The sequence below is a fragment of the Cetorhinus maximus genome, chromosome 7 (genome assembly GCF_964194155.1).
Source record: "Cetorhinus maximus chromosome 7, sCetMax3.hap1.1, whole genome shotgun sequence".
Taxonomy (NCBI): Eukaryota; Metazoa; Chordata; class Chondrichthyes; order Lamniformes; family Cetorhinidae; genus Cetorhinus; species Cetorhinus maximus.
Genome location: NC_135885.1, coordinates 16,564,271 through 16,588,704, shown reverse-complemented (window position 1 = coordinate 16,588,704; position 24,434 = coordinate 16,564,271). Strand labels below are relative to the sequence as shown.

At 43.9% G+C, this 24,434-nt stretch overlaps 1 protein-coding gene across 1 annotated transcript; it reads left to right on the top strand.

Moving 5' to 3' along the window:
- The first annotated feature begins 7,898 nt into the window (after nt 1–7,898).
- Nucleotides 7,899–18,220, top strand: shox (shox homeobox). The gene is made up of 5 exons (XM_078544814.1): nt 7,899–8,216; nt 11,859–12,067; nt 15,053–15,110; nt 15,827–15,915; nt 17,819–18,220. The coding sequence occupies exons 1-5, from the start codon at nt 7,976–7,978 to the stop codon at nt 18,068–18,070; spliced, it is 849 nt and encodes a 282-aa protein (XP_078400940.1). The 5' UTR covers nt 7,899–7,975; the 3' UTR covers nt 18,071–18,220.
- Nucleotides 18,221–24,434: the final 6,214 nt, after the last annotated feature.

Sequence of the window (24,434 nt, the reverse complement as noted above, 5' to 3'; positions counted from 1 at the left end):
CCCCTCTCCTCCCATCACTCCTCCCCCCTCTCCTCCCCTCCTCCCCTTCCCCCCCCTCTCCTCCCCTCCTCCTCCCCCCCTCTCCTCCCCTCCTCCTCCCCCCTCTCCTCCCTCCCCTCCCCCCTCCCCTCCCCTCCCTCCTCCCCCCTCTCCTCCCCTCCTCCTCCCCCCTCTCCTCACCTCCTCCCCCTCTCCCTCCCTCCTCCTCCCCCTCTCCTCCCCTCCTCCCTCCCCCTCCTCCTCCCCTCCTCCCTCCCCCTCCTCCCTCCTCCTCCCTCCTCCCCCTCCTCCTCCCCTCCTCCTCCCCTTCCTCCTCCCCTCCTCCCCCTCCCTCCTCCCCTCCTCCTCCCCTCCTCCTCCTCCCCTCCTCCTCCTCCCCTCCTCCTCCCTCCCCTCCTCCTCCCTCCCTCCTCCTCCTCCTCCTCCTCCCCCTCCTCCCCTCCTCCTCCCCCTCCCTCCCCCTCCTCCCTCCCCCTCCTCCCCTCCTCCTCCCTCCCCTCTCCTCCCCTCCTCCCTCCTCCCCCCTCTCCCTCCCCTCCCTCCTCCCTCTCCCTCCCCCCTCCCTCCTCCCTCTCCCCTCTCTCCCTCTCCCTCCCCCCTCCTCCCTCTCCCCTCCTCCCTCCTCCCTCTCCCCCTCCTCCCTCCTCCCTCTCCCCCTCCTCCTCCTCCTCCCTCTCCCCTCCTCCTCCCTCCTCCTCCTCCCTCCCTCCTCCCTCCCTCCCTCTCCTTCCCTCCTCCTCCTCCAAATTGACCCTCCGTTGCGAACTCTTTAACACAAGCAGCATCAGTGGCAGGCAAGAGAGTCATTTCATGAAATCTCGCGGAAAAAAAAGTTTATTTTCCCCAATACTAAAAGGAAGGAATGGTTCGCAAAGCGGCGAGACGGCGTTGGGGTGGGGTGGGGGCGTGGGACGGAGTGGTGGAGAGAGAGAGAGAAAGAAAAGTAAAGTGGAAAGTGTAAGGATAGCTGGAAACTAGATAGCGAGGAGAGCGCCTGATTACAAGAATGGTCGGTAATTAAAAATAATTGGGAAGCAGTTATGCCACTAAATCTTCTAAGTGTGCCAGTTATGATATAATGATTCTCATTAGGCATGCTGAAAGCTGTGAGCTCTGTATGACAGCGGCAATTAAGGGGATCATAGCAAAGTATTATAAATATCCATGCTAAGACTCGCTTTCACTTAATGGCCACTTCATTAGCTAATTGATTCCTTATTAGTTACAGGCAAAGTCTGGTTAGGGCTCCGCGGCAGCTAATTAGCATCGTATAAACACTTAATAGTCTAATGCTCATTTTTTTCTGTGTGTGAGTGTAAGCAAAACAACTTAATATTCAAATATAACCCTGCTGCTGACGGCGTTTGCTTTGGTTTTGGATAATATTATACAAATGTTGTTTTGCTTCTCTTTATCTTAAAACACAGAGCTGGAGAAAATATCGAATGGGGAGGGGGGAGAGGGATTACAACTCCCTTTCCCCTGTTACCACCTCCTCAGCTCCATCGTCCCCCACCCCCCTCCCTTCCCTTCCCAGTGATTCCCCACCTCCCCAAAAATATATACAAAATTTGAGGATATAATTTAGCCAAGAGCCAAAGGTTACGCACATCTGTTTGGACCTGATCATTAAAAAAAATCTATTTACTACTTAATTGGAAATTAAGTTACAGAGCGAACTGGTCTGTAAAATGTTAGTGCGAGGCTGCACTAAAGTTGCAAATTTCGTGTTAATGGCTTTAAAAATAACCCTTTCCTTGTAAATCTCAGCGCTCAAAGTTTATTTTTGGATCGGTGAATTGACTTTAAAAAAAAACCAAGTGAATTAGCTGCTATTTAAAGGGCTCTTGTCTTATAATTTGCCAGCAAGCTCGAAATCACACAGTACCATTTCCTCCTTCTCGTTCCGGCACATAATTCAATAAAAGTCACATGAAGATTATTAATGTTTTCCACACGTACAGACACAGGGCGCAAAAAAAAACAATTAAAGGCCGTCCGTTCAAGAAAGCATTCGCGCCACCATAAAGAGAGACCGGATTGTAAATAATCGAACTTTTCTTTTTGTTAATACTAACCTGGCGAGAGGGTTTAGTTTGGAACCCAAAAGCGCCACGCCGACTAAGCGATGCCCATATCTGGCCCTTTATTTCCCCAGCACTTTTGTTAATCTAATCGGACGTTGGACCTCCGATAGCTCGCCCGGGAATCAGTCCCCTTCACTAAAGGCCATTAAATAAAATATCAATGATAAAACCACCCCATCAAGTAAGCGTTCAACCCACCTTTAGAGGGGTCAGTAAGCTCTGTGTGTGTGTGTGGCTTAGTTTTCCAAACATTGTGAAACGGGAGGAAATATATGAGAATGTAAAACGAAAGTAGTGGTGTGCAATTTTTTTTTCCCTTGTCTGTTTTGACCCTTTATTGCTGGCAGTAATAAATAGCAAGTTAACTTTAAAAGGGATCATTTTCACCGGCCTTTATCGCCGCTTTTCATCCTACTTGACTTTTCTTAAAGGTTCCGTGGTAGATTATTGAGCAGATTTATTTTCGGCACGCCTATTTTGTACCTGCTGCCACGGGTCTCGAATTGAGACAAGTCGTGACGGCTGGTCGCTCAAGTCACGGGACATGACTGATTGCAGCGAACTGTGTGGCATTTCGATCCATAGATCATAATTATTTAAAATCAAATGCATTTAAAAGTGCCGGGCGGTGTGGTTAGCGGAATTAAGGATCTCAAAGGGGTCGTCGTATCTTGAGAAAACATTACATTTTAAACGCTGATATATTTCCATGTTAAATTAAATCATGTTAAGTGCGTCTCAGGTAAACGAACGAGCCTGAAAGCAATATTTTTTTTCAGCAAGATTTTTTTTTTAAAAAGTCTCTTTTTTTTAATCAATCAATTCTGCACGGGGGAGATTTGGAGAAATTGTTTAGCTATAAAAGATCTTAAAATATCATTGCTGCTTGGAAATCGATTGAGAACAGCACCGAGGGGAATTCAGACATGAAAACTGTGTTTTTATGAACGGATTTCCTTCACTCTAATAAATACTGGACAGTCTCAAAGAAAATAAAACCCGTACTAAATTCTAACTCTATCAAATAAATATTTGAGCATCAAAGAGGGAATATAAATTTTGGAACGGGAGGTTTATGAAGATATCAATGTATTCTTAAAACCCCCCAAGTGAGTTGCAGAGTGAATTTGGATACCTGATCAATGTAGTGGGAATGAATTCGCTGTTAATAATGATCTATTAGCCCTGGCCCCAGTATATTTGAGATGAATACTGTATTGTAAAGGGTAATGTAATCCATTCAGCACTCATGCTAAGTGTGCGATAGAATCCGAGTATGGGCAAGCATTTTACACATGATGTAGCAAGCTAACATTAATAGGGCGATTAGATATTTTCAAACCGTATGTACATACCCCGTGCAGATTTTAATGTGTGTCGTTTGGCTATCTCTTTTCGATTTGGCGAACTATATGGACACCTCATACAACGTTATCAATACTCATCAGCGTGTTAAGTGAAGAGGATATAATCATTTTAACAGCCACAGCAGACTAATGCTCCGAGGTGTGCATGGCTCTCGGAGACCCTGTGTGTTACGAGGGCCGCTCTTCGCACCTCAGTCACGGAGATGGGAAAAGTGCTAATTGACGGATTAATCTCTGGTGAACTGTATAATGGGACGTGTGAAACGATAAGGCAAGCCCTTTATTTACTGGAGGTGCTGTCCTCCGGTGCATTATCGTTACATGATTTCCCTGGTCCCTTAGAGAACAATGATTAATATTTCACTGGGAATTTATTTATTTATTTATTTTGCCATTTCCTTCTTTGGCTATTTATTTATCGTTCTATTTATCTGTCAGTCTAACAGTTTCATCCCTCAGTCTAATTGAGCCATCACAGACACGATTCTGTTTAATGTCCCCACATTGTACTTAGATGGAGCCTTGTTACAGTAGGGTGCATTGAAGCTGAAGTCCTATATCTGCACTGCTTGCCCTGGGGGTGTTGTTAGATTGGAAGCCACATGTGTAATCCACGTCAGTGCCTTAACATAAGTAATTTTACAAGATTTATTGGGACGACTTTGAAGGCTGCGCCGTTATTTAAGCGCATCTCAATCAGGCATCGCAGCGGACGCTTATACACTGTACCTCCAAAGAGTTCATTAAAATACCGGAGGGTTTTGTAATATTCTCCAAATGTGTCGAACTGTGGGATCGATGCAACGATTAAAGATTTCCTTTTGCTGGGCTGAGTGCCTGTGCAAAGAAAGGGACGTAGAGGGAATAAGGCTTTCTCTTATCTTGGACTTTGACTAGAGTTTATTGGAGTTACAGTGGAAACATTCACGGTTTGACTTCAGTAACAACCAATCAATGTGATATTGGAAATGAGAAGCTCTATGACTGATGGCGAAGATGTCGAATCCGGATATCCGTGAACCATTTGTTTGCTTCAATTTCTATCACTGTACAGGTTGACAAAGCGTCTCGCTTTTGCTTTGGTGTGCCAAACATTCGTGTCAACAGATTTCCTCTCTACAAGCCCTTCTTAGTAAACAATGCCAGACTGTGACACTGCTAATAAAACCACGAGCCACAAATCGGCGTGGCAAAGGCCGCTCTTCGCTCACGGGAAATAGAAGAAACTTTACATATAAAGGTCACCCCAAGTCCGGGCCCAGTTAGACAATGCCAGGTTAATCACGGAGCGAGGGAGCTACTGCACACATTTAACATTTACACGCGGGCAGACTTTGCTGTTGACAGAAGGGGAGAGGATGTAAAAGGGGGTGGGGGGTAGTTGAGCTGGTGGGAAGATTCCGCAGCATTTCCCTACCACACTGGAAAAACGAGGTACTAAAAAACTCTCGAGTTGAGGGAGATTCCCACGGGAGACATCAGGCGGTGTTGCTGTCAAACAAGGAGCAGCCTGTAAAAATACACTTCCTCACCTCCTCCAGGAACAAACAGGAACAGAACCACTTTACTGAATGGGTGAATGTGGAGTGATCAGTGGAGTTCTCGTTAAAAAAAAAACCACACACCCTTTCTCTCAAAAACCTGTTCTGTCTAAAGGAGTTTTTACACTCCATACAGATGAAACGGGAGTGGGGCGGGAGGCGAGGTCACAAAATAACTAGAAAGAAACAGCAGGAAAAAAAGTTTACCTTGGAGCGGCAATAGGCCGGTTTTAAAATAGGATTAGATTTCCCAGCAGCTGAAGCGAAATATTCGCTTTTAAAAATTTCGTGACTCAGTCTCGCCTTGTAGCCGCCTGAGGGAGGGGGTACGGAGAGGCTGTCAGTTAAAAGTTGTGGCATTTTTACACACAGTGTCCACCATCCACAAACTTTTAAACAATCACTCGGATCACTCGTCCACGTTTGGAGTTTGGAGTGGCCAGGCAACACACATGCAACAAAGCTCTGCTTAACTTCTTAAAACCCGAAGGCAACGGAGATACCCACCTGTTTCTGCCTGGGTTATTGACCCACTCCGTTTAGCCTGACGGAGGATGCGGCGGGTGAAGCGCACAATCACTTGCCAATCCTGGAACATTCTCTCAGCTGGACTTTGCCTGCAATTCGGCGTCTGAAATTCCATTCTGAGCCCTAGCTCCAAAACTGCGGCCCCCCAGGAATGTGCGTCGCCCCCCCTGTGTCCCTTGAACCAGATGCCCATGCACACCCCCACTCCCGTGAGGGTCAGTGCATACAGTGCAAGTTATAGGAAGACATTGCCATGCAGTCCTACTGGTACCATGCATTAGTGGGAACGGGCTGCTGCTGGGGCGTTCCAACCAGCAGCAGAAATGTAGTGGAATTCAGTCTAATAATTTCCGCGCGGGAAAACACCCTAAACACAGGCAGGACTTGCTTAAGACCAGATTTTCTCCATCTCTCCTAATACATTGTGACTTACTAAAAGGGTTGCTTATTTCAGGACGATGCCGATAACAGTGGAAATTCGCGTGTAACTGATCGGATGTGTAATTTGGGAGGACAGGAATTGGGGGAAGGTTGAAACCCCTGTGTCCAGTGCTTCCCAATTAATGAAACAAAACAGATTAGGAGATTTTTTTTTTAAAAAAAAGGTCATCTTCACTTTTGTAATAGAATTTATTGATTCGGAGGTTCCAAACTACGATTTTAAATGCAATTTCAGGTCATTTCCCTCTTAGAATAATAGGTGTGCTGTGGGGCACGAATTGAGTTGAGCTGGTCCTGATTGTCCATACGGTGCCGGTGAGTGACCTTGGATGTGAGGATGGCAAATTTGTGGATTACTGGGTTTGACAGATAGAAAGCGGGGTTTTCAGGAATATGGGAGCCCATCCATGACACATCCACACCCGCACACATCCCTCTATGCTGCCTTGATCAAGTCAATTTGGTGGGTGTAGAGTGCACACCGATACTCTGGTTATATTCCAATGTTTGGAGATGAGCGGTGTTTCCCTAACAGTGAGAAAGGAGGAACTCGAAGTGGATTATTTGTTCATTTGCGCGCATATTGAATTAAAGACTTCATTGCGTGTCAGTTTTAAAAAGAAATCCATATCGGAGGTGACATATAGATGAAGCAATGCAATAAATGTCAAGATCAGTAATTGTAAAAGGTAGCAATGATACATTTTTCCCACCTGTATAATATGTTAAAATTCATGTCGTGGGATCTCGGCAAAATTGAGAGCACTTTTTAAATTATTTTAATAGCAATTGTTTTGGTGCAAGCAACATTTTTTTTTCATTGCAACCCTTACATTTTTTGGTTTTGCCTGACTTCCATGTACAAAACCAATATAATTCGCCAGGACATAATACTAATGACAATAATAATTGTATGAGATGGTCGCTTAGTTTGGGGACGTTTGTCCCCTTAAACTATGAACCGCAAAATACATCAGACAGAGTGATTATCCAGAGATCCACATATCCTAAATAAACCACAACCTGTCTTACATTTATTAAAACTAATAGTCGCCCTTAACTCATTCCAAACGATTAACTAACCAGTGACATGATTATATGTATATATATATGTATATAATATAAACTAAAACTATTTTAATTATACACATTAGAAAATATATAAATGAATTCAATAAGCAAGAAATCAAATTAAATATTGGGACACCACAATTTGTCGTTGGAGTGTCGAATATTATAACATATATATAGATATATATATATATACACGCACAACCGTGATGTATTCATATTTGCTGTGGTTATATCAACAATAATCTATTTTGCAAAATAGCTAACATCAAAGGCGCCCAGTTATCCTCGATGTATATTAGTTCGCCAGGTGGCTGAAACATTTTGAACCTTTTTCAATTCACCTATTTGTCCACCCCTCAATCCCACCACCATATTCTGTAATTGTGGTGTTGGGTGAGTTAAGTTTTTTTTTTCGTTCCCACTGAACTGGGCAACTTTCGGTGATTTCCTATGTAAACAGTTGCCATACGTCCCGCGTGTTTAGCCAAGTAATGGGAGTGCAATAATAGGATTGTAATTAAATTAAAAGAATCCTATCCGGTTACTGAATTAGTGAGAGAGCGGTGGGGGGAGGGAGGGAGGAGGAGGTGGCGGTGGGCGAGATGCACAGGTTGTAAGATCCACGCGTTTGAGACGTATTCAACTGAATAATTGCCGAGAAGATGGAAGGAGAGGGGGGCTGGGCTCTGATCGCCAAGTATAAATACTCTGATCTCAAATAGTAACACATAACATCAGGGCCGATCTCCCTCCGCCACCACCCCTTCCAACATCATATAACAAAAGTGATCAGCAAAATAACAAGGCACCATTATAGACACATCGGGGAAGGAGGGAAAAGGTGGGGAGGGGGGGGTGGGGGGAGTGGATTTTCTGCTGGCTCGGAGCCTGCTTGTTAAAAAAAAAAGGCAGTGAGCGAGCGAGCGAGCCTTTAGCCATGGAAGAGCTGACGGCGTTCGTCTCCAAATCCTTCGAGCAGAAAAACAAGGATAAGAAAGAGGCGATCACGTATCGGGAAGTTTTGGAGAGTGGGTTAGCTCGAAGCAGGGAACTGAGTGGCTCGGATTCTAGTTGCCAGGACATCACTGACACCAGCCATTGCCCGACACACATTTACAAGGATGTAGAGAACGAGAATGAGAAAGTGAAAGAATTAAATTCGGCCAGAACTTCTGAAGGTAAGCAAGCGGCTTGGAGTGTGTGTGTGTGGGGTTGGGAGGGGGTGGGGTGGGGGGGGGGTGCCTGTGTGTGCATTATTATCTTTATACATACACACACAAACACACGCACACGCACACATATAAATATATCGATATATGCATACACGCCGCTCCATCCCATTCCGAATAACTTACAGGCTCAAAAAGACAGGAAGCGTTTTTCCCTCGGCCTATACCAAGGCTTTTATACGGAAAGCATCGGAAATCGATTCCGCACAACACCTCCTTCTGATCCACTCCGGCCCCCGCAGAGAAAAGTTCACTACAATTCATTCGGGAGAGGGGAGGGAACGGGATTTCTCGTCTAAATGCTTGCGACAAATAGAAGTATTTGAACAAACATTGGAATGGCGTTACGTGTCCTCTCACTACCCACCCCCCCCCCCCTCCCCACCCACCCACCACCTTTACCACCCCATCCCATAGTCTCAGGGATATTGACAGTTCCAAAGTGCAGGGCAATGGGAAATCAGTTTCGACATTCTTTGCGATTTGTTTTTTCCTTCCATATGGCGTTAACGAATAAGCGCGCTCGCTGCTTGTTCCAAAGTGCACGGCTGCAAGGACCCAGTGACCAGGGTGGGAGACAGACCGGGAAACCCGAGCCCCGAAAACCGCTCATGTTGACAGCCGCGGAAAGGAGAGTTTGCCGGAACCGCTGACAAAATCGATCAAAATGACCGATTTGGAAACAATCATTTCGAATAGTTTCGATGCAGGAAGTGGGGGATGCCGCAGGTTTCATTCGTAGATCACTCGCAGAAGTCTCAAGGAATCGAGCTCAAGCCGAGAGGAGAGCACATTTATTATTGAAATTAGATCACAGACGCAATTAAACAGCACAGTCGTTAAACCGAGTGCAGACGGTTCAATCATCTGTTGAAATTGCACATGGACACTTACTACAAAGACTGGCCAGCATTGTAAACAGTTGTCTCTCAAGATTCAATTTCTTCGTGTGGCTCCTACATTCCCAAGGTTGCAATCATTTAAATCATTGTTTTTATATATATATATATATATACGTATACATTTATACATATATGTATAATATATTTAGCTCTCTATAAAATCTGGCATCGATATCGAATGTCATCAATTAAGGTACAAAGTGTGCAGAAAGTCTTGTTTCTAAAAATAAATATACATCTAACAGTGATTGTGTGATAAGATTGAGATCCTGGCTGCTAAATAGGGCATTTAAATGTGTGCGCTATTGTAGGCGAGATTCATTATGTCCCATCTATATATTAATATTTCAGTTTTATTCAATTGAAGGCAATAACAGAATGTACTGGCGCTTTTTATTGCTATTCATGTCTGTTCTGAATTCAGACGGCGACTTGAAAGAAATGATGGCTTAAAGTCTTCTCCTAATGTCATTACCTCCGATGATCGAATGAGCAGCATTCTCGGAGAGATTTTTTAACAGCCAAGGCGATCTCCATCGCTGTAAAGAGGGTGCCTTATTATGATTCATATAGTTCAGGGAAGACTTGGAGCAGATTCATTTGTAATAGTCTCGGATTTCATACTTCTTTAACATCGTTATGGAAAACCTGGGGTTAAATAAACACGGAGCCTTGGCAAGACAGGATATTGAAAGATCAAAGCATTTCTTATGACATATATTTCACTTTCGTGATTCTCACCTTCCAGCTAAATTTAAACAAAAAAAAATTAGTGAGTTCTAGCGATAAAACCCATTTTATTAGCATTAAATCCGCTTTCTGTTCCCTTCCACTCTTCCCTTGGATTCACTTTTAAGGCTCAGTCCCTCTCCAATAAATAAATATGAACTCCTTAAATTCGTTTGGTATTAAATATATATTTGCTGACACCGGATAATATTTCTGCAAATTCTATTCAGCAAATACATCCCGGGATTTATCAGAATCATAAATTAATATCGGGAGAGGCAGTGCACAAACACGTGCAGCACACAAGACCAGGATAAATTACCTGAAGGGTGCACAATACTGTTTGACAATACAGGTATTTTGGAATTTGTGGTTCGGGCCTCAGAAATTGTTCGCAGTCGATTTTTTTTTTTGAATTAATTTCTTAACATTAAATGTTGCGAAAGAGGTTAGAGGAGCGAGTTTCAAATCATTATGAATGGAGCGGAGAGAAAATGGTGTTTAACACGTTGCCTCTTTGATGATAATGTAGCTGTTAAAGCGTAGCCCGGTTACACTTGGCGCAATTGCACACAATGGTTTTCATTGAAATTTGCAAAGAAAACCGGTTTTAGACAACACTGAAAGTCTCCTAATGACACGAAGGCTTAAAAGGAATTTGCAAACGCGAATGCAAGAACGCTCTGAAACACTGTTGCGTGTTCCCCCCATCAAAGAGGCTGCGGAAGGAGTAAAACTGTAACAATCCCGTCCCATTTTTGTAGGGCAGGAATGAAAAGTATCAGCTCTTCCGTTGGTTCCAACAACACATCCGAAATCGGCATGTACAACCGCTAAATGGTCGGTAAAATGGATCCAGATTCCCAGGCTAGTGAAAACAAGACAGTTGGCAGGGGGTACAAATGATCGCCTGATTCATTTACTCAGATAATGATCATTTATTTTAAGTCAGGCCTGGGTCAATTGCCTGGGCACGGTCTGTTGTGTAATATAGACATGATATAAAACAAACAGGGGATGATAGAAATTCCGCTATCTCTGGCTATTAGAATTCAGCAGCTTGACAGTGTTTGGCAGTTGGAAGCGTTCGTGTTGCAGAAGAGACTGAAATACAAATACTGTTTGGCACTAGCAGTGATCAAAGTTTGTGTTGTGCGGGTAACGACAGGAGAGAGGGAAAAAAACAAGACAAATCATCACACTTGTTTATGCTTTAATTGGAACATAGAGTTTGCTTGTCTCGGCTGCTTTGTTCTTGCAGAAATAAAATGTCAGCGAGACATTTTGTAGGTGATACTCTTCTCCCTCCACCCTCTCCCCCCATCCACCCCACCCCCCCCCCCCCCCCGTCGCTCTGAGAGGCAACAAGACCCTTACATTTTTTTTTAGAAAAGGCTGCCGCATCCCTTTTACAGGCCCCTGTCTTGTGACTCAGACCCAGAGAGAGAGAGAGAGAGAGACAAAAACCCAAAATTAGGTCGGACAGGAGCCAACACTACAAAAAGGTTCATGCAAGGTTTTCGGATGCTGTAATAATTCATAAAAGGAAAGTTCTTTTTTTAAAAAAAACGAATGTTCAATGATTGATAAGAGAAGGAGGAAGCAGTGACTATTATTCCCCTGGATGATTCAATCCATTGTCTAAAAGGCGAGTCATTTCCCGTCGGGAACAGGCGAGAGTTTATACATTAACACAAGCCCCTCTAACATCTCTGGGAAGAAAGTGGGGTATAATTTAAAAATGGGTTACATCAGTTATTGTTAAAGGAAATTGCACTTAAGTGGCGTGACCTGCACCTGGAATTGTGTGGTAACAGCCACGATGTTGGAGTCGTATCACCTGATTATTTTTGAAGTTCAAAATGGATCAGTTTTGTGTCTAGCATTTTGCTTTCATGTTTTGTGCCTGTGTGCATTCCCTCACTCACTTGACTCACGAAACGGCATGGTCTGTTTGCAGGTATTTATGAATGCAAAGAGAAGCGGGAGGATGTGAAATCAGAGGACGAGGACGGCCAGACAAAGTTAAAGCAGAGAAGGAGTAGGACGAACTTCACACTGGAACAGTTGAACGAATTGGAGAGGCTGTTCGATGAGACTCACTATCCAGACGCGTTCATGAGAGAGGAACTGAGCCAGAGGCTAGGCCTGTCTGAAGCTAGGGTCCAGGTGAGGTGGATTCACTGAGCGGAACCAAAAACACTGTGTAGGGTGCGACCTGTTAGACATACTCACACGGGCTACCCCTGACATTTGCCGTCACTAAACCCTGAAATAAAAATATCCTCAACACTGCCAGTGAAGTCGGAATTCAGGTAAAAGACTAACAAAGGAGTTTTGTTTTGTAAGTAGATGACGGTTCTGTTGATATACACTTGCCACACTTTATTTACCGTAATTGCTTCTAATTCAAAACAGGGAGATCTCATGATCTAAACATAAATCCGAGTTGTGTTTATTTGAAAAGAGTTACACTTTATCTGAAGATCTCAGGACTCTGCCCGAGGTCAAGTGCTAAGCAGTAAAACAGATTTCTAAGAAATTGGTTTTTTTTAAAAAAAGAAAAGGAAATAGATTTGGTTCAAATATCCCTAAAGAGTCAGAAGGTTCAGACACTACACTGTGTAACCCATCTAAATGAGAACTATTCGAGGGGAGCTCGCCAGTAGGCAAAAAAAAACGATATAAGCATTCTGAATTTCGTTTTCGGGCAACGCCTATTTTCTATGATGTCTTGGAGGTTAGGGCTGATTAAAAGCATGACCATCAACTGAACTGAGCAGATATATATATATATATTGGAGATGGTAGCTAGCGTCCCTATATGAAGTGCACATTCTATAAGATGCGCACTTTGCTGGCAGTGCATTATCTTCCCAGTCAAATTGAGTTTTAAATCGAAATCTCGGGGGAAGTGCCTGTGCCAGACAAATAGGGAAACAAGTGGACGGAGATAGATAGGGAGATAGATGGAGGGTAGATTGGACACAAAGAGACAAGTAGCTGGGCTACATAGATACAATGCTTATTAGTGACGCGGATTCACCTTCATGTCAAAGGGGGGTGAGCACAGCTACTTGATGTAATAGTAGCAGGATGAAAGCTTCTCATAACACCAAATACAAAGTAGTCTCTTTAGACCAGTGCGCTGGTCACTCGGCGTAACTGAATCCTTCCATCCTCGATTACTGTGGGTTACAAGCAAGGTGATGTGTGGGAATTGCCTGAAACATAATTCTCCGGATACAGGAGGGAATAGAGCAGATGTGGAGACGAGGGCAGGGCAGGATAGGGCAGCAGCAGTAACAAAAATCTATGTTAACTAAATCGGAGTGATTGTGGTAGATCTAGGTGTTATTAACCTGCTTTGGTTTGGCGTTGCACACCAGGCATCTGTCATTGGGTAATTTAAACTTATGAGAGCAGCGAGGGCCAGCCGGTAATTCAATTACACATAATATATTTTCGTTTATGGCGCAGGTCTAAATTAAATGTCATTATTCACTGTCGCTAATGGAAATCAAAAAGAAATCATATTACCATCCTTTCTAAAGCGCAGCATTTAGTCGTGCTTAATAAAGAATTGATTGTGTAAAGCGGGCTGAAACAATGTAGTTGTTTTAACTTAACATATTTGGAATCGACATTTGTGCACTAATTGTAATTGATCTGACCATCTCCCGAGGTTTAACCCAATGGTTTCAGCCGACAACTCCACCGCCCTGTTTATATTCCCTTTATATACATTTACTGCGGCCTTTGGGGTCAGATGCTCTCGTTAGGCATTTAAACGCTTATACGTGTTAATGCGTCCCTATTGCTGTTTCTGTCGAAAATTCCACTTTCAGCAGCTGCGATTGTGTCTCAAACTTTCCGGTAACTTTTTAATTTTTCTTCTAAATCCGCGGGGAACACATCAATTCCCGCACCGACCGCCCCCCCGAACCCCCCCACAAAGCATTGCCCGGCTGCGGGTTATTCCATTGAGTTTGATTTATTTTTCTGTTCCACTAGGGGCTTTTAAAAGCACCCCCTCACCCCTCCCACCCCCTCCCAATTATCCCCACCCCTGCAACTCATTTCCCGTCAATTTCATGTCAGTTTCACGTGTACCCGCACCGCCCTATTTGCCCAGTCGGGGTCGATTCAGGAGATGCTGCCTCGCGGACACAGAGCGCCCCAGTAATATTTAAGGGGCATTTTGAGGTTTAACCAAGAAAACAAAAACAGAAACGGGGTGTGCTGAAAACGTTCACAGTCGCATAACTTGAAGCACGATTAGACATGTAAGGAGGGCCTGGGTCGAAAGCAACTTTGCACTAGACTTTATAATCCACCCAGGGCACAGTGTATTGCGCACTTGAAGCGAAAAGTGCAAACATTTATTCGGTTAACACCAAGCAATAATGGCATTGAGAAGAATCATTACATGGCTCCCGTATTTACATTGACAATTAAATCCTAATCCATACTTTAAACAGAAAATCCGCTTCAATGAGCTCAGATCACACTACAGAGTATTGCGGGGGTATCTTGGGTAATTAAACACTGCCGTTTGAAGTTCCTGTGTTCACTAATTATACGATTTCAAATGACCATTATTAAAGCAATTAAAGGGAGCTTCAAGGTATATTTGATCTAGGAAATGCAATTAATATTAATTAACCGCGTGATCATTTGGCAAATGTTGCAGAGATCAAAGGATGGATTTATTTATTTCTTTTGCCCGGAATCTTATCAGGATTGGCTGAGACAAGCAACAGCGGAACACCTCCACCCCCAATCCCTCCATTCCACCCCCCCCCCCCGCCCCACCCAGCCCCCCAGCCCCTCGCCTGTCTGTGAACAGAAACCAGGGAACACAACTTTCCACCGCCTCTCAAATGCACAAACAACACTTGTTTATTTACTCGCCTCCTGCACAAACAACCAGTTAATTTATGCTGGTCCCTTTTCTCAAGGCGGTTTATTGAGAGGCTGTCAGGAATGACAGCGCTTTCTATTATTAAATTATTAGTTCACATTAGTGACCCGGCTGCGCCAGAGCGCGGCCCCATTCGTCTTTTCGCAGATGACAAAGCCAATCAGAGTTAAAGTTTATCGATTCGCCTCGAAGACCCCGGTTTTAATGTCTCTTCTCCCCTTTTTCCTCAGGTTTGGTTTCAAAACAGACGAGCCAAGTGTCGAAAACAAGAAAATCAAATGCATAAAGGTATCGTTGGTCACCACCTATAATATCTCCACAATCCCCCCACCCCCAACGACACCCCCCACCCCAAGCGGCGGTTAGGTTGTCAATTTCGGCATCAGTTTCACAACTTCGTATTAAAGCGAGAAGGGGGGGGGGGGGGGGCGGTGGGGAGCGTCCTGATTAAGCAGAAAGCAGCTTCAGGAACAGGATAACCTGACGGCCATCAGGGAACACTGACTGAACTACACTAAGGAAATAAATATGGTTTTAATTTGCCGCACCATGACTCTGTTGGAAAAAAAAAGAACCCCCTCGCAGAATATTGCTGACCCCTTTAACACGGGGTTCCCTCCAACAAACACATGGACAGGTAAACAGGTCCAAGCCCCAGTGTCCCGTGTGTGTACACTGTACATATAATACTCTTGTCAGAATTGTACCCACGACCTGAACAACGGAACTGTTTGAAAGGTCGAGAAATTGATAGATTTTTAAAAAAAAATCTTAGGGAAATGTGATGACTTTGGCGACCGACAATCACGTTTCATTGGATTCTAATAGGCTTGATTCTAATTTGGGGAGGATTTCCCCTCTGTACACGGTGTGTAATAAGATCATCCCTTATAAACGTGTGCTTACCATTTCATTACACATGGGAGGGAACCTTTCTCCCAGACTCTGCATATATTCAAATGACCTTGTATTAATCTTATTTATCTCTCTGCCATTTTTGTCAGGAGTAATATTAGGAACAGGAAGCCATTTAGACGCCTGTCGCGTTGCTCCGTACGTAAACATGGGAGCACTACGGATGCCTTTCCAACAGGTGTTGTATTTTAACTATATCCTATGTGCATTGCGTAACGTGGCGGCGAATTAGTACAATACTTTTAACTTACAGACCGATTGCAAGACTATATCATACACAGGGGGTAGGGGGGGAATTGCAGCCTTGACTAATTTCAGTGGCCGGAGGTAGCCACACCGATTTCCATTTGACACCCAGGCTCTTCTGGTCGGTTTTATTTCATGTTGTCAGCTAAGCATCCCATAAGTTACTCACAAATTAAGCAGCCCATAATTTACGCACAATTCCTCCCGGTTCGACCAGCGGAAAATCGAAGGAGATTCTTACGTCGCGGGGCATTTCGGCGCTACCTTTCTCCCACCCCCCCCACCCCCCCACCCCCCAGGTTACGCCACCTTGGCTTTCAAAGATTTGATAGTTCCAGTCTTTTTCTCATCCGTTCTGCGCCCAACGATTAACGGAGTCAAAGTTATGCCCGTGGCCCGTCCCCATGGTTAACGAACGGCCCGCCGACCGCTCCTGCTGTGCGCCCTCGCCCCAATTAGAAACGCCCTGAACACACATCACGGAAACGCACAATTTCCTCTCACCAAATTAACAAAAGAGTGCCATTTCCACAAAAAAAAAGGAAAAATGGCGAAAAGAATTGTGCTTGCAATTAATTTCTCGTGAAGCTGAAAGCAGGCGAACGGATAAGTAGTTTGGCAGGAAGGGACGAATAACAACATACATAAAGAACACATTTTGCCTGGGTCAGGATTATGATTAGATCCAGACTTCTGTGTAATTGGAGCGAATGAGAGCGGGCTGTAGAACTGGATCAGGTATGCCTATCTCCTGGCTGGCTTTAGGAATAATTGTATAACATTGGGCAGGAGTTCACGTTGCACGGTGGAGTTTAGATTTACAGGCTACTTGGGGCATTTCAGCTTGCCAAAAGGTGTCAATCACTTACTTTTCCGGAAAATTGCATTCTTTTTCTTAATATATCATTGCAGACATTAGACACGAGATCAAAGCCTGTTCGACACAAGTTACACAAGCAGAACATATTTAATGCCTTGCCTAAATTATCGCGCTATTGATAGCTATCTGTCTCTATCAATCATCTGCAATGCTAGTGTGCATCTGTTGAACTGAATTTACCTGTCGAGCTGGGTGTTTTCGAGGGTGCATTTTGGGGAGAGGGAGTGAGAGATTACATGCACAGAGTAGTGTATCCCTTTCACACAGCCATATAGTTAAAAGCAAAATACTGCGGATGCTGGAAATCTGAGACAAAAACAGAAAATGTTGGAAAAACTCAGCAGGTCTAACAGCATCCGCGGAGAGTGTAAAAAAAGAGTGAACGTTTCGAGTCCTCTTCATATGAACTCGAAATGCTAACTGTTGTTTCTCTCTCCACAGATGCTGTTAGACCTGCTGAGTTTCCCCCCCACCCCTCCCCCCCAGCATTTTCTGTTTTTGTCTCGGGTTTCCAGCATCCGCAGTATTTTTGCTTTTAACTATACTGGGTCCCTTTAAGCGGAGTGTGTGAAGGAACTCTTGGCCTTTTGAAGCAGCCACAGGAAAACTTTAAAATCTGGGGGGAAACCAGGAAATTTGACACGGCCGCCTGCAATTTCTCGCACGGCGACGGCCACTTTTAGTAGCATCCTTTTCGGAAGGGGAAAGCTGAGCGATTATGAATGGGTCCCCAGGAAAGGGGATAATTGCAGGTCCATCTGCAGGTTTCAATAATGTTGGAGTGAGATTTTGTTTTTCTCTTTTATTTTATTTTTAAAAAAAAACAACTTCAAAGGCTCCAGGATGAAATATGTTCTGTTACTGCTCGAGTCGGGTTTTATTCTGTCTGAGAATACATTAGCAGGCCCAGCCTGGCGGACGGAATTAAATTAACTTTCCCTCTCTTTTGCTCCAGGTCCAGGCGCAGTTGCAGCTGGACGGGGTGGCGCACGCGCACTCGCACCTCCACCACCACCTTGCGGCGCATGCGCCCTACCTGATGTTCCCGCCGCCGCCCTTCGGCCTGCAGATCGCCTCGATCGCCGAGTCGGCCTCGGCCGCCGCCGCGGCCGCCGCCGCCGCCGCCGTCAAGACCAGCAGCAAGAACTCGAGCATCGCCGACCTGAGGCTCAAGGCCAGGAAGCACGCCGAGGCCCTGGGCCTCTGACAATCAGCGGAAGCGGGCCACCCCCATCTCCAGCACCCCCACCACCATCACTCCCAATGCACGGCTGGTGACCAGTGCCAAACGTGTCAATTTCAGAAACTCCTCTACCAATACCAACAGCTGCACTACATGATGCAACTGCCTGACCCCTCCAGTGGCGGCGGCAGCAGCAGCACCAATAACAACACCTTGCCAGGGTTTCAAGAGCACTTCTAAACAACAACAACAACAACAAAATAAATGGAGAAAGAAACCCACAAAAGAATCACAAAACATCAATCCTCGATTCAAATACGAAACATCCAAACTGGGCGAGGCTACCTTAGAGAGGACAATTCTTTCGAGTTATCAACAGTCACAGATTGCAACTCTTTCGAGTACAATCACAGTTCTTGGTTTTCCGGGAGTGGGACATGAACCCACAACCCTCTGATTCAAAGGCGAGGGTGCTATGAACTGAGCCACAGCTGACACCTCCTTAGAGAGGACAACATGCACTCCAACCAGCTCTCCTAATATCAGAAAGACGAGTAGTCATTGCAATGAAGAGTGCAATCCACGTGGCTGATTTTTCCGACGGCACAATACACTTCCTACCGGGGCAAAGTCGACACTGTCACATACACAGCGCTCACGCGCGTATTTGTGCTTAGATGTGTTACATACACCTATGCATACGCATATATAGGTGTATACATGCACAAGACATAATTTAGACCCGTGAGATGGCTGACTTATTGCCCATGTTGTAGGTGAAGGCAAGGGGTTTTAGTCTGGCTCGGAGCGGAAGATTTATCACTATCTGCTATTCAACTCGGTAGTCTTCAGATTTCAATTTGCCCGCTTTCCCGATGAGACTGAACAGCGCAAACATCAAGAGGATGACAGCAAAGATATGACCTGTCTGGGGCTGGTCTCCATCTGAACGACACGCGTTTCCCTCTCTCTATATATAGTTCTGAATAAAACTGAAGGCTGATTTCACTGTACTGTTTATTACAAGGTGCCAGATGATGCTCTTCCAAGTGCTGAAGGACTATTTGCTGCAGAAACACACAAACACACACACACACACACAAATAAACACAAATCCTGTTGGGCTTCAGTAAAGTCGTGGAATTATGTAACGATGCTTAAAGTGACAGAAGACTGACTAGGCTGTTTTTGAACCGAGATATCTTCTTGTAGGAAGCAGCAATAAAATAATTCCCTTTTCCCTCTCTTTTCTTCCTCTCATGGACTCGACGTTTTCGAGGAGATTTCCTGAAGAACTTTGACTCGATTGCTGGACACTTGGGACTCTGTTTTCCGTCAACCGTTCCCATTTATTCCACCAGTACGCGAGCCTCCGTAAAGTGGAGCTGGCGGAAGTAACAAACAGAATACAAGCGAATCAGACCGGGACTTTATTTTCTCAATCGATTTTTAAATTGTTTACAATAAAGTGAAGGGAAAGCGCGAAGGAAACAAATGACTAAGCAGCATGGTGGATAGAATGGGTTTTCTAAGGAGAGAGAGAGAGAGAGAGAAAAACCCTATGTGAAGTAACGGGTACAGTGTAGGTTAGACCGTATCGTTGTTGGATTTGATGGTAGAAGATACAGGCTGCAGTATTTAAATGTTACAATGGAGCATTTCATGAGTTACGGTGAAACGCAATTAAGGTGCAGTAAAGTGCAATACTGTAAATATCAGAGTAGTTGTCTCGTAGGAGCTAGAGAAGGAGCAATCACCTCGTCCTTATAGGCACAAGAAACTGGCGAGTTACCATATCACCGCCAAATTCAGTAACAGAGCCAAATTCGTATCTTTACAGGACAATGAAAGGACCTTAAAGGACTTTTTTGGGGTAGGGGGCGGGAGGGATCGATTATGTGCCATAACTCTTGGAGCTAAGCTCGACAAGCGTCTAAAACACGGCTTTCTACAGGTCAGTTTTAAAATGCAGAATAATGGTAAAGTGTAATAAAGTTAGTGAACCATAATTTGACATCATGAACAGGCCGCCATTGCTTCTGTTTAATGCCAGATCCCTGCAGAAGCAGATCCGCCGCACTGTTATAACCCAGCACATGAGCGATTTTTTTTATTTATTTCTTGTATTTTAAAATTTTATAAATGTGATATATTTTATTATGTCGTGTGTAAATGTCACGTTGCTTTGCGTTTATTTTTATATTTTCAATCTTTGCTTTGCAAATTTCTGAATGAGACAGGTGTGATTTGTAATGTTAAATATAGCAAATTGGAGTTTACAAAGAGAAAAAAATCATTTCAGGGATGCAGATAATTAATAATAATAATTAAACATCGACAGACTCATTGTAAGTTTAATACAGGTTAAACCAGTGGTACAGAAGACTGAAGAAATGTATTCGTTTTGTGATTATTTGCAAGCATGCTTACACATTCTGATTTACAACACAGTTCTATAACTTAGAGTCCAGAGTGTATTTTGTTGGATCACCCATATTATGAATGTACAACTTGTACATGTGGAAATTGCAAATAAAATTTAAAATATTTGTAAAAATGTGTAACAATCATTCGCCCCTTTTTGATAAATGAGATTTTTAATCTCCCCAGTTCTCTCTTACTTTTCAAAACATTAATTCTCTTATTTATCCATTTGTCCCTTCTTTTGCTTTTTGACCTCATATAACACATTCTCACTGTTCAGGTAATCCGTTCACAGAACTGATGCACGGAGTCCATTCAGAATTTTATTGATTAAAAAACAATCCAACGAAGGGGAAAAGAGCCATTTTCAAGCTGAGAAAGCACGTTTTCGTCCTTGAGATATAATAGTAACTCTAAAACCCAAAATATCTAAGCAGCAGTGTACATTCTGTAGTATACTCCATTCTTGTTTGATAAATGAATTCAGAGTGTTCAATCCACCTAGTATTAACAAAAGTGCAAAATGACGTAATTTTGCATTACTTTGGTTGTTCAGGAACCTATATATGTGTGTATATGTATATATATATATAACACATGTTTGGGAACTACATATATATGCACACGCACGTTGTTCGGGAACTATGTATATATATGTATATCTATACACATACATTTGGGAACTATATATGTATAATATCTACACACACATCCAGTTCCCGAAGAATTTACTTGAAAGTGATGTAGAATTGCATGTCATTTTGCACCTCTGTTAATACTAGATGGATTGACACTCTGAATTCATGCATCAAACAAGAATGGGGTAGACTACAGAATGCATATACATATACGTATATAATACACGTATACATATATAATACAACATTATGAAAATGATTTTATTTTTCGAGAAGCCTTCTGATATACCAGGAAAAATTAGTTAAACGGTGCATGAAACAAATTAATATGAAAAAGAACGGATGTCAACAGTACTTAGCAAAGCCTCCTTTGCACATTTTTACATTGTCTGGGTTCCAAAATGCCACGTGACTGCATTTTTTAAATAAAAAAAGCTTCTCCCTTACTTGTTTCCAACCTAATTCGTGGCCATTTGCCATTCACCATGGCTCCTGCTGTGTACCAGGAACAAACTTTCCATCTTCCAGTCAGATCAACTCAAATGAACGTACATTAGCTGAATTGTTGGCATTAATGTCCTAGCAGATCGACAGCTACTGCGGGAGACTGTCCCTGCTGCAGGACTGGCTCACCCATCATGTCAACTTTATTTTCCAATAGATTAAGAGTGACCGAGCCTTCAAAGTGAACGCCTGGCATGTGTTTAATGCCACTACGCTGAGGTCAGTTTTCAAACTATTTTTTAAAATTTAACCTTCCCCCCAAAACTTTATCACAGCTAGTGATATTCAGACATCAGGAACTGAGTTCTCCCGAGCCTTGCTCAAATTGAGATATTAGGCCATCTAAAATCGTTTAATTACATCTCAGGTGACATTCCTCGGAACAGTAAATTGGTTTATCTCACATTTAAAGGCGTGAGTGGGCTATCAGCTGAGAGACGACATCACCAACTCGCGACGCAAGTGAACGGAGAGACAACCATTGCACTTCGAGAGTAAATGGCATTAAAGACATCTCTAATTCAACATGGTAGAACACACTCAGATGTCTGAATGAATTGTGAACTAAACGGGAGGCAGCCACCTCCAGCCTCGCCACTGGAAGGACGCGAAGTTGCTATACTTTCATGGTAGATACCAGTTCAGCCTGCCGCAGCCAGCCCTTGATCTTGTGCAAGTCCAGTGGAAGTACCATCTTGAGTGTTCAATTAGAGGCAAACAACCTTTCCAGCGCCGAAATTTAACTTTTACAACTCTGGAGTCTCATTCCTTAAGCTTTTAGCAGTAGGAGTTTATTTAAAAAAAAACATTTTTCTTCCTGTCTCTCCTTGTTTCCCTCGTTTTACTCTGCTTTCTGTAGCTGGTTTGACATTGAATTCGCGGTTCTAACATACTTCTTGGTTCAGATACTGCACTGTCCATTAACGATTCTTCTGTCCGCTTGGTTAAGGAAGCACAGCCTTCCTTGTCTCATTCACACAGGACTCAGATAGCCTGTGGAAGCACACTCGTCGTTTCCACCTCCCACTCACAGCACCCTTACTGTGTGTAAGTTCATGGCCAAGAATAGGGCAAAGGCAAGTTTTACTAATGGCGGGCGGCAATTGCTGACCCATCAAGTTTAAAGACGCCATCAAGACTTTGGTTGAAATCCACAGAGAGCACAGAATACCTCAGCATTGACATCCAGCTCCAGGCTTTCTTGGACTTGGCCCTTGTGTTCAATCAGGCGTCAGAGTATTGGGTTTATGATTTATAATTCGAACTGTATGAGTTTGATTGTAGGGCGGGGCACAGCCGAGACTAATCAAACCGAGTATCTCTGCACAAGTTGAAAACAGACAACTCTTCACACACCACCACCACCACAAGGATTCATCACGGTTTCAATCCCACTCCAGCAGCTCGTAGTGTGAAAGCTACCGGTTAATGCAGCAAAAGTATAGATGAGAATAAAGTCACGGCGCAGTCAGTTGGCACTGATTCTATTTTGTTACAATAATGAATCATGCTTATGATTTTATTTCACTGCTTCCCCCAGAGGTGTTGGGATTCAGTTGTTTGCTGCTGCCTGTCCTCTGGTTTGTCAGTCTAGTGAGCGAGACACATTTGATCTTGTCACTTAACAGCCACATCCCACTTTTCAGCAAGGGTGCCTGGATATGGATGAAAACGCGGCAGATCTTTTCCCCCTCAGTCAGGGACGCTGATACTAATTGTCATATCTCCACTGAGGAACAGTGGAGGATCAGAGAGATTTAGGGATCCAAATACAAACATCACACAAAGCTAGTGGGCAGGTATAAAAAGCAATCCAAAAGGCTAATGGAATGCGGGTCTTTACGTTAAGGGGAATGGGTTACAAAGGGCATAGAGGTTATGTTGCAGCGGGACAGAGCTCTGGTTAGATCCCATGTGGAAAGTCCTACAGTGTTAACTGTGGATCAATTGGTCATGCTCTGCTCCCTGAATCAGAAGGTTGTGGGTTCAAGTCCCACTCCAGGACTTGTGCAAAAGTCAAAAAGCTGCCGCTCTGGGAAGGTGTAATCTTCCACAGGGTATATCTGTCCTCGCAGGTGGATGTTAAAGGTCCCCCGGCACTATTTCAAAGAAGAGCATGGGAGTTACCCCAGATGTTGTGACTATGCATATTCAGCTGCTTCATCAACAACCTTCCTTCCATCATAAGGTCAGAAGTGGGGATGTTCGCTGATGATCGCACAATGTTCAGCATCATTCGGACTCCTCAGATACTGAAGCAGTCCATGTCCAAATGCAACAAGACCTGGACAATATCCAGGCTTGGGCTGACAAGTGGCAAGTAATATTCATGCCATATAAGTGCCAGGCAAGACCATCTCCAACAAGAGAGTCTCTAACCATCGCCTCTTGACATTCAATGGCATTACCATCTCTGAAACCCCCACTATCAACATCCTGGGGGTCACCATTGACCAGAAAGTGAACTGGGCTAGCCATATAAATACTATGGCTACAAGAGCAGGCCAGAGACTAGGAATCCTGCAGTGAGTAACTCACCTCCTGATTCCCCAAAGCCTGTCCACCATCTACAAGGCACAAGTCAGGAATGTGAGGGAATACTCTCCATTTGCTGAATGAATGAGTGCAGCTCTAACAACACTCAAGAAGCTTACACCATTCAGGACAAAGCAGCCCACTTGGTTTGCACCCCAAGCACAAACATTCACCCCCTCCACCACTGACTCATGGTGACACCCACACCTCATGAATGAATAAAAAAAATTATCCCTCATCACAAACACAGAATACCCTGGTTGTTGTCACACTGGTGTTTGTTGGAG

Bases quoted from the DNA above. Each gene is read 5' to 3' on its own strand.
- shox (XM_078544814.1), top strand. From the start codon at position 7,976: ATGGAAGAGCTGACGGCGTTCGTCTCCAAATCCTTCGAGCAGAAAAAC. The intron at 8,217-11,858 runs GTAAGCAAGCGG...GTCTGTTTGCAG, and splicing joins TTCGGCCAGAACTTCTGAAG to GTATTTATGAATGCAAAGAG. The intron at 12,068-15,052 runs GTGAGGTGGATT...CTTTTTCCTCAG, and splicing joins TGTCTGAAGCTAGGGTCCAG to GTTTGGTTTCAAAACAGACG.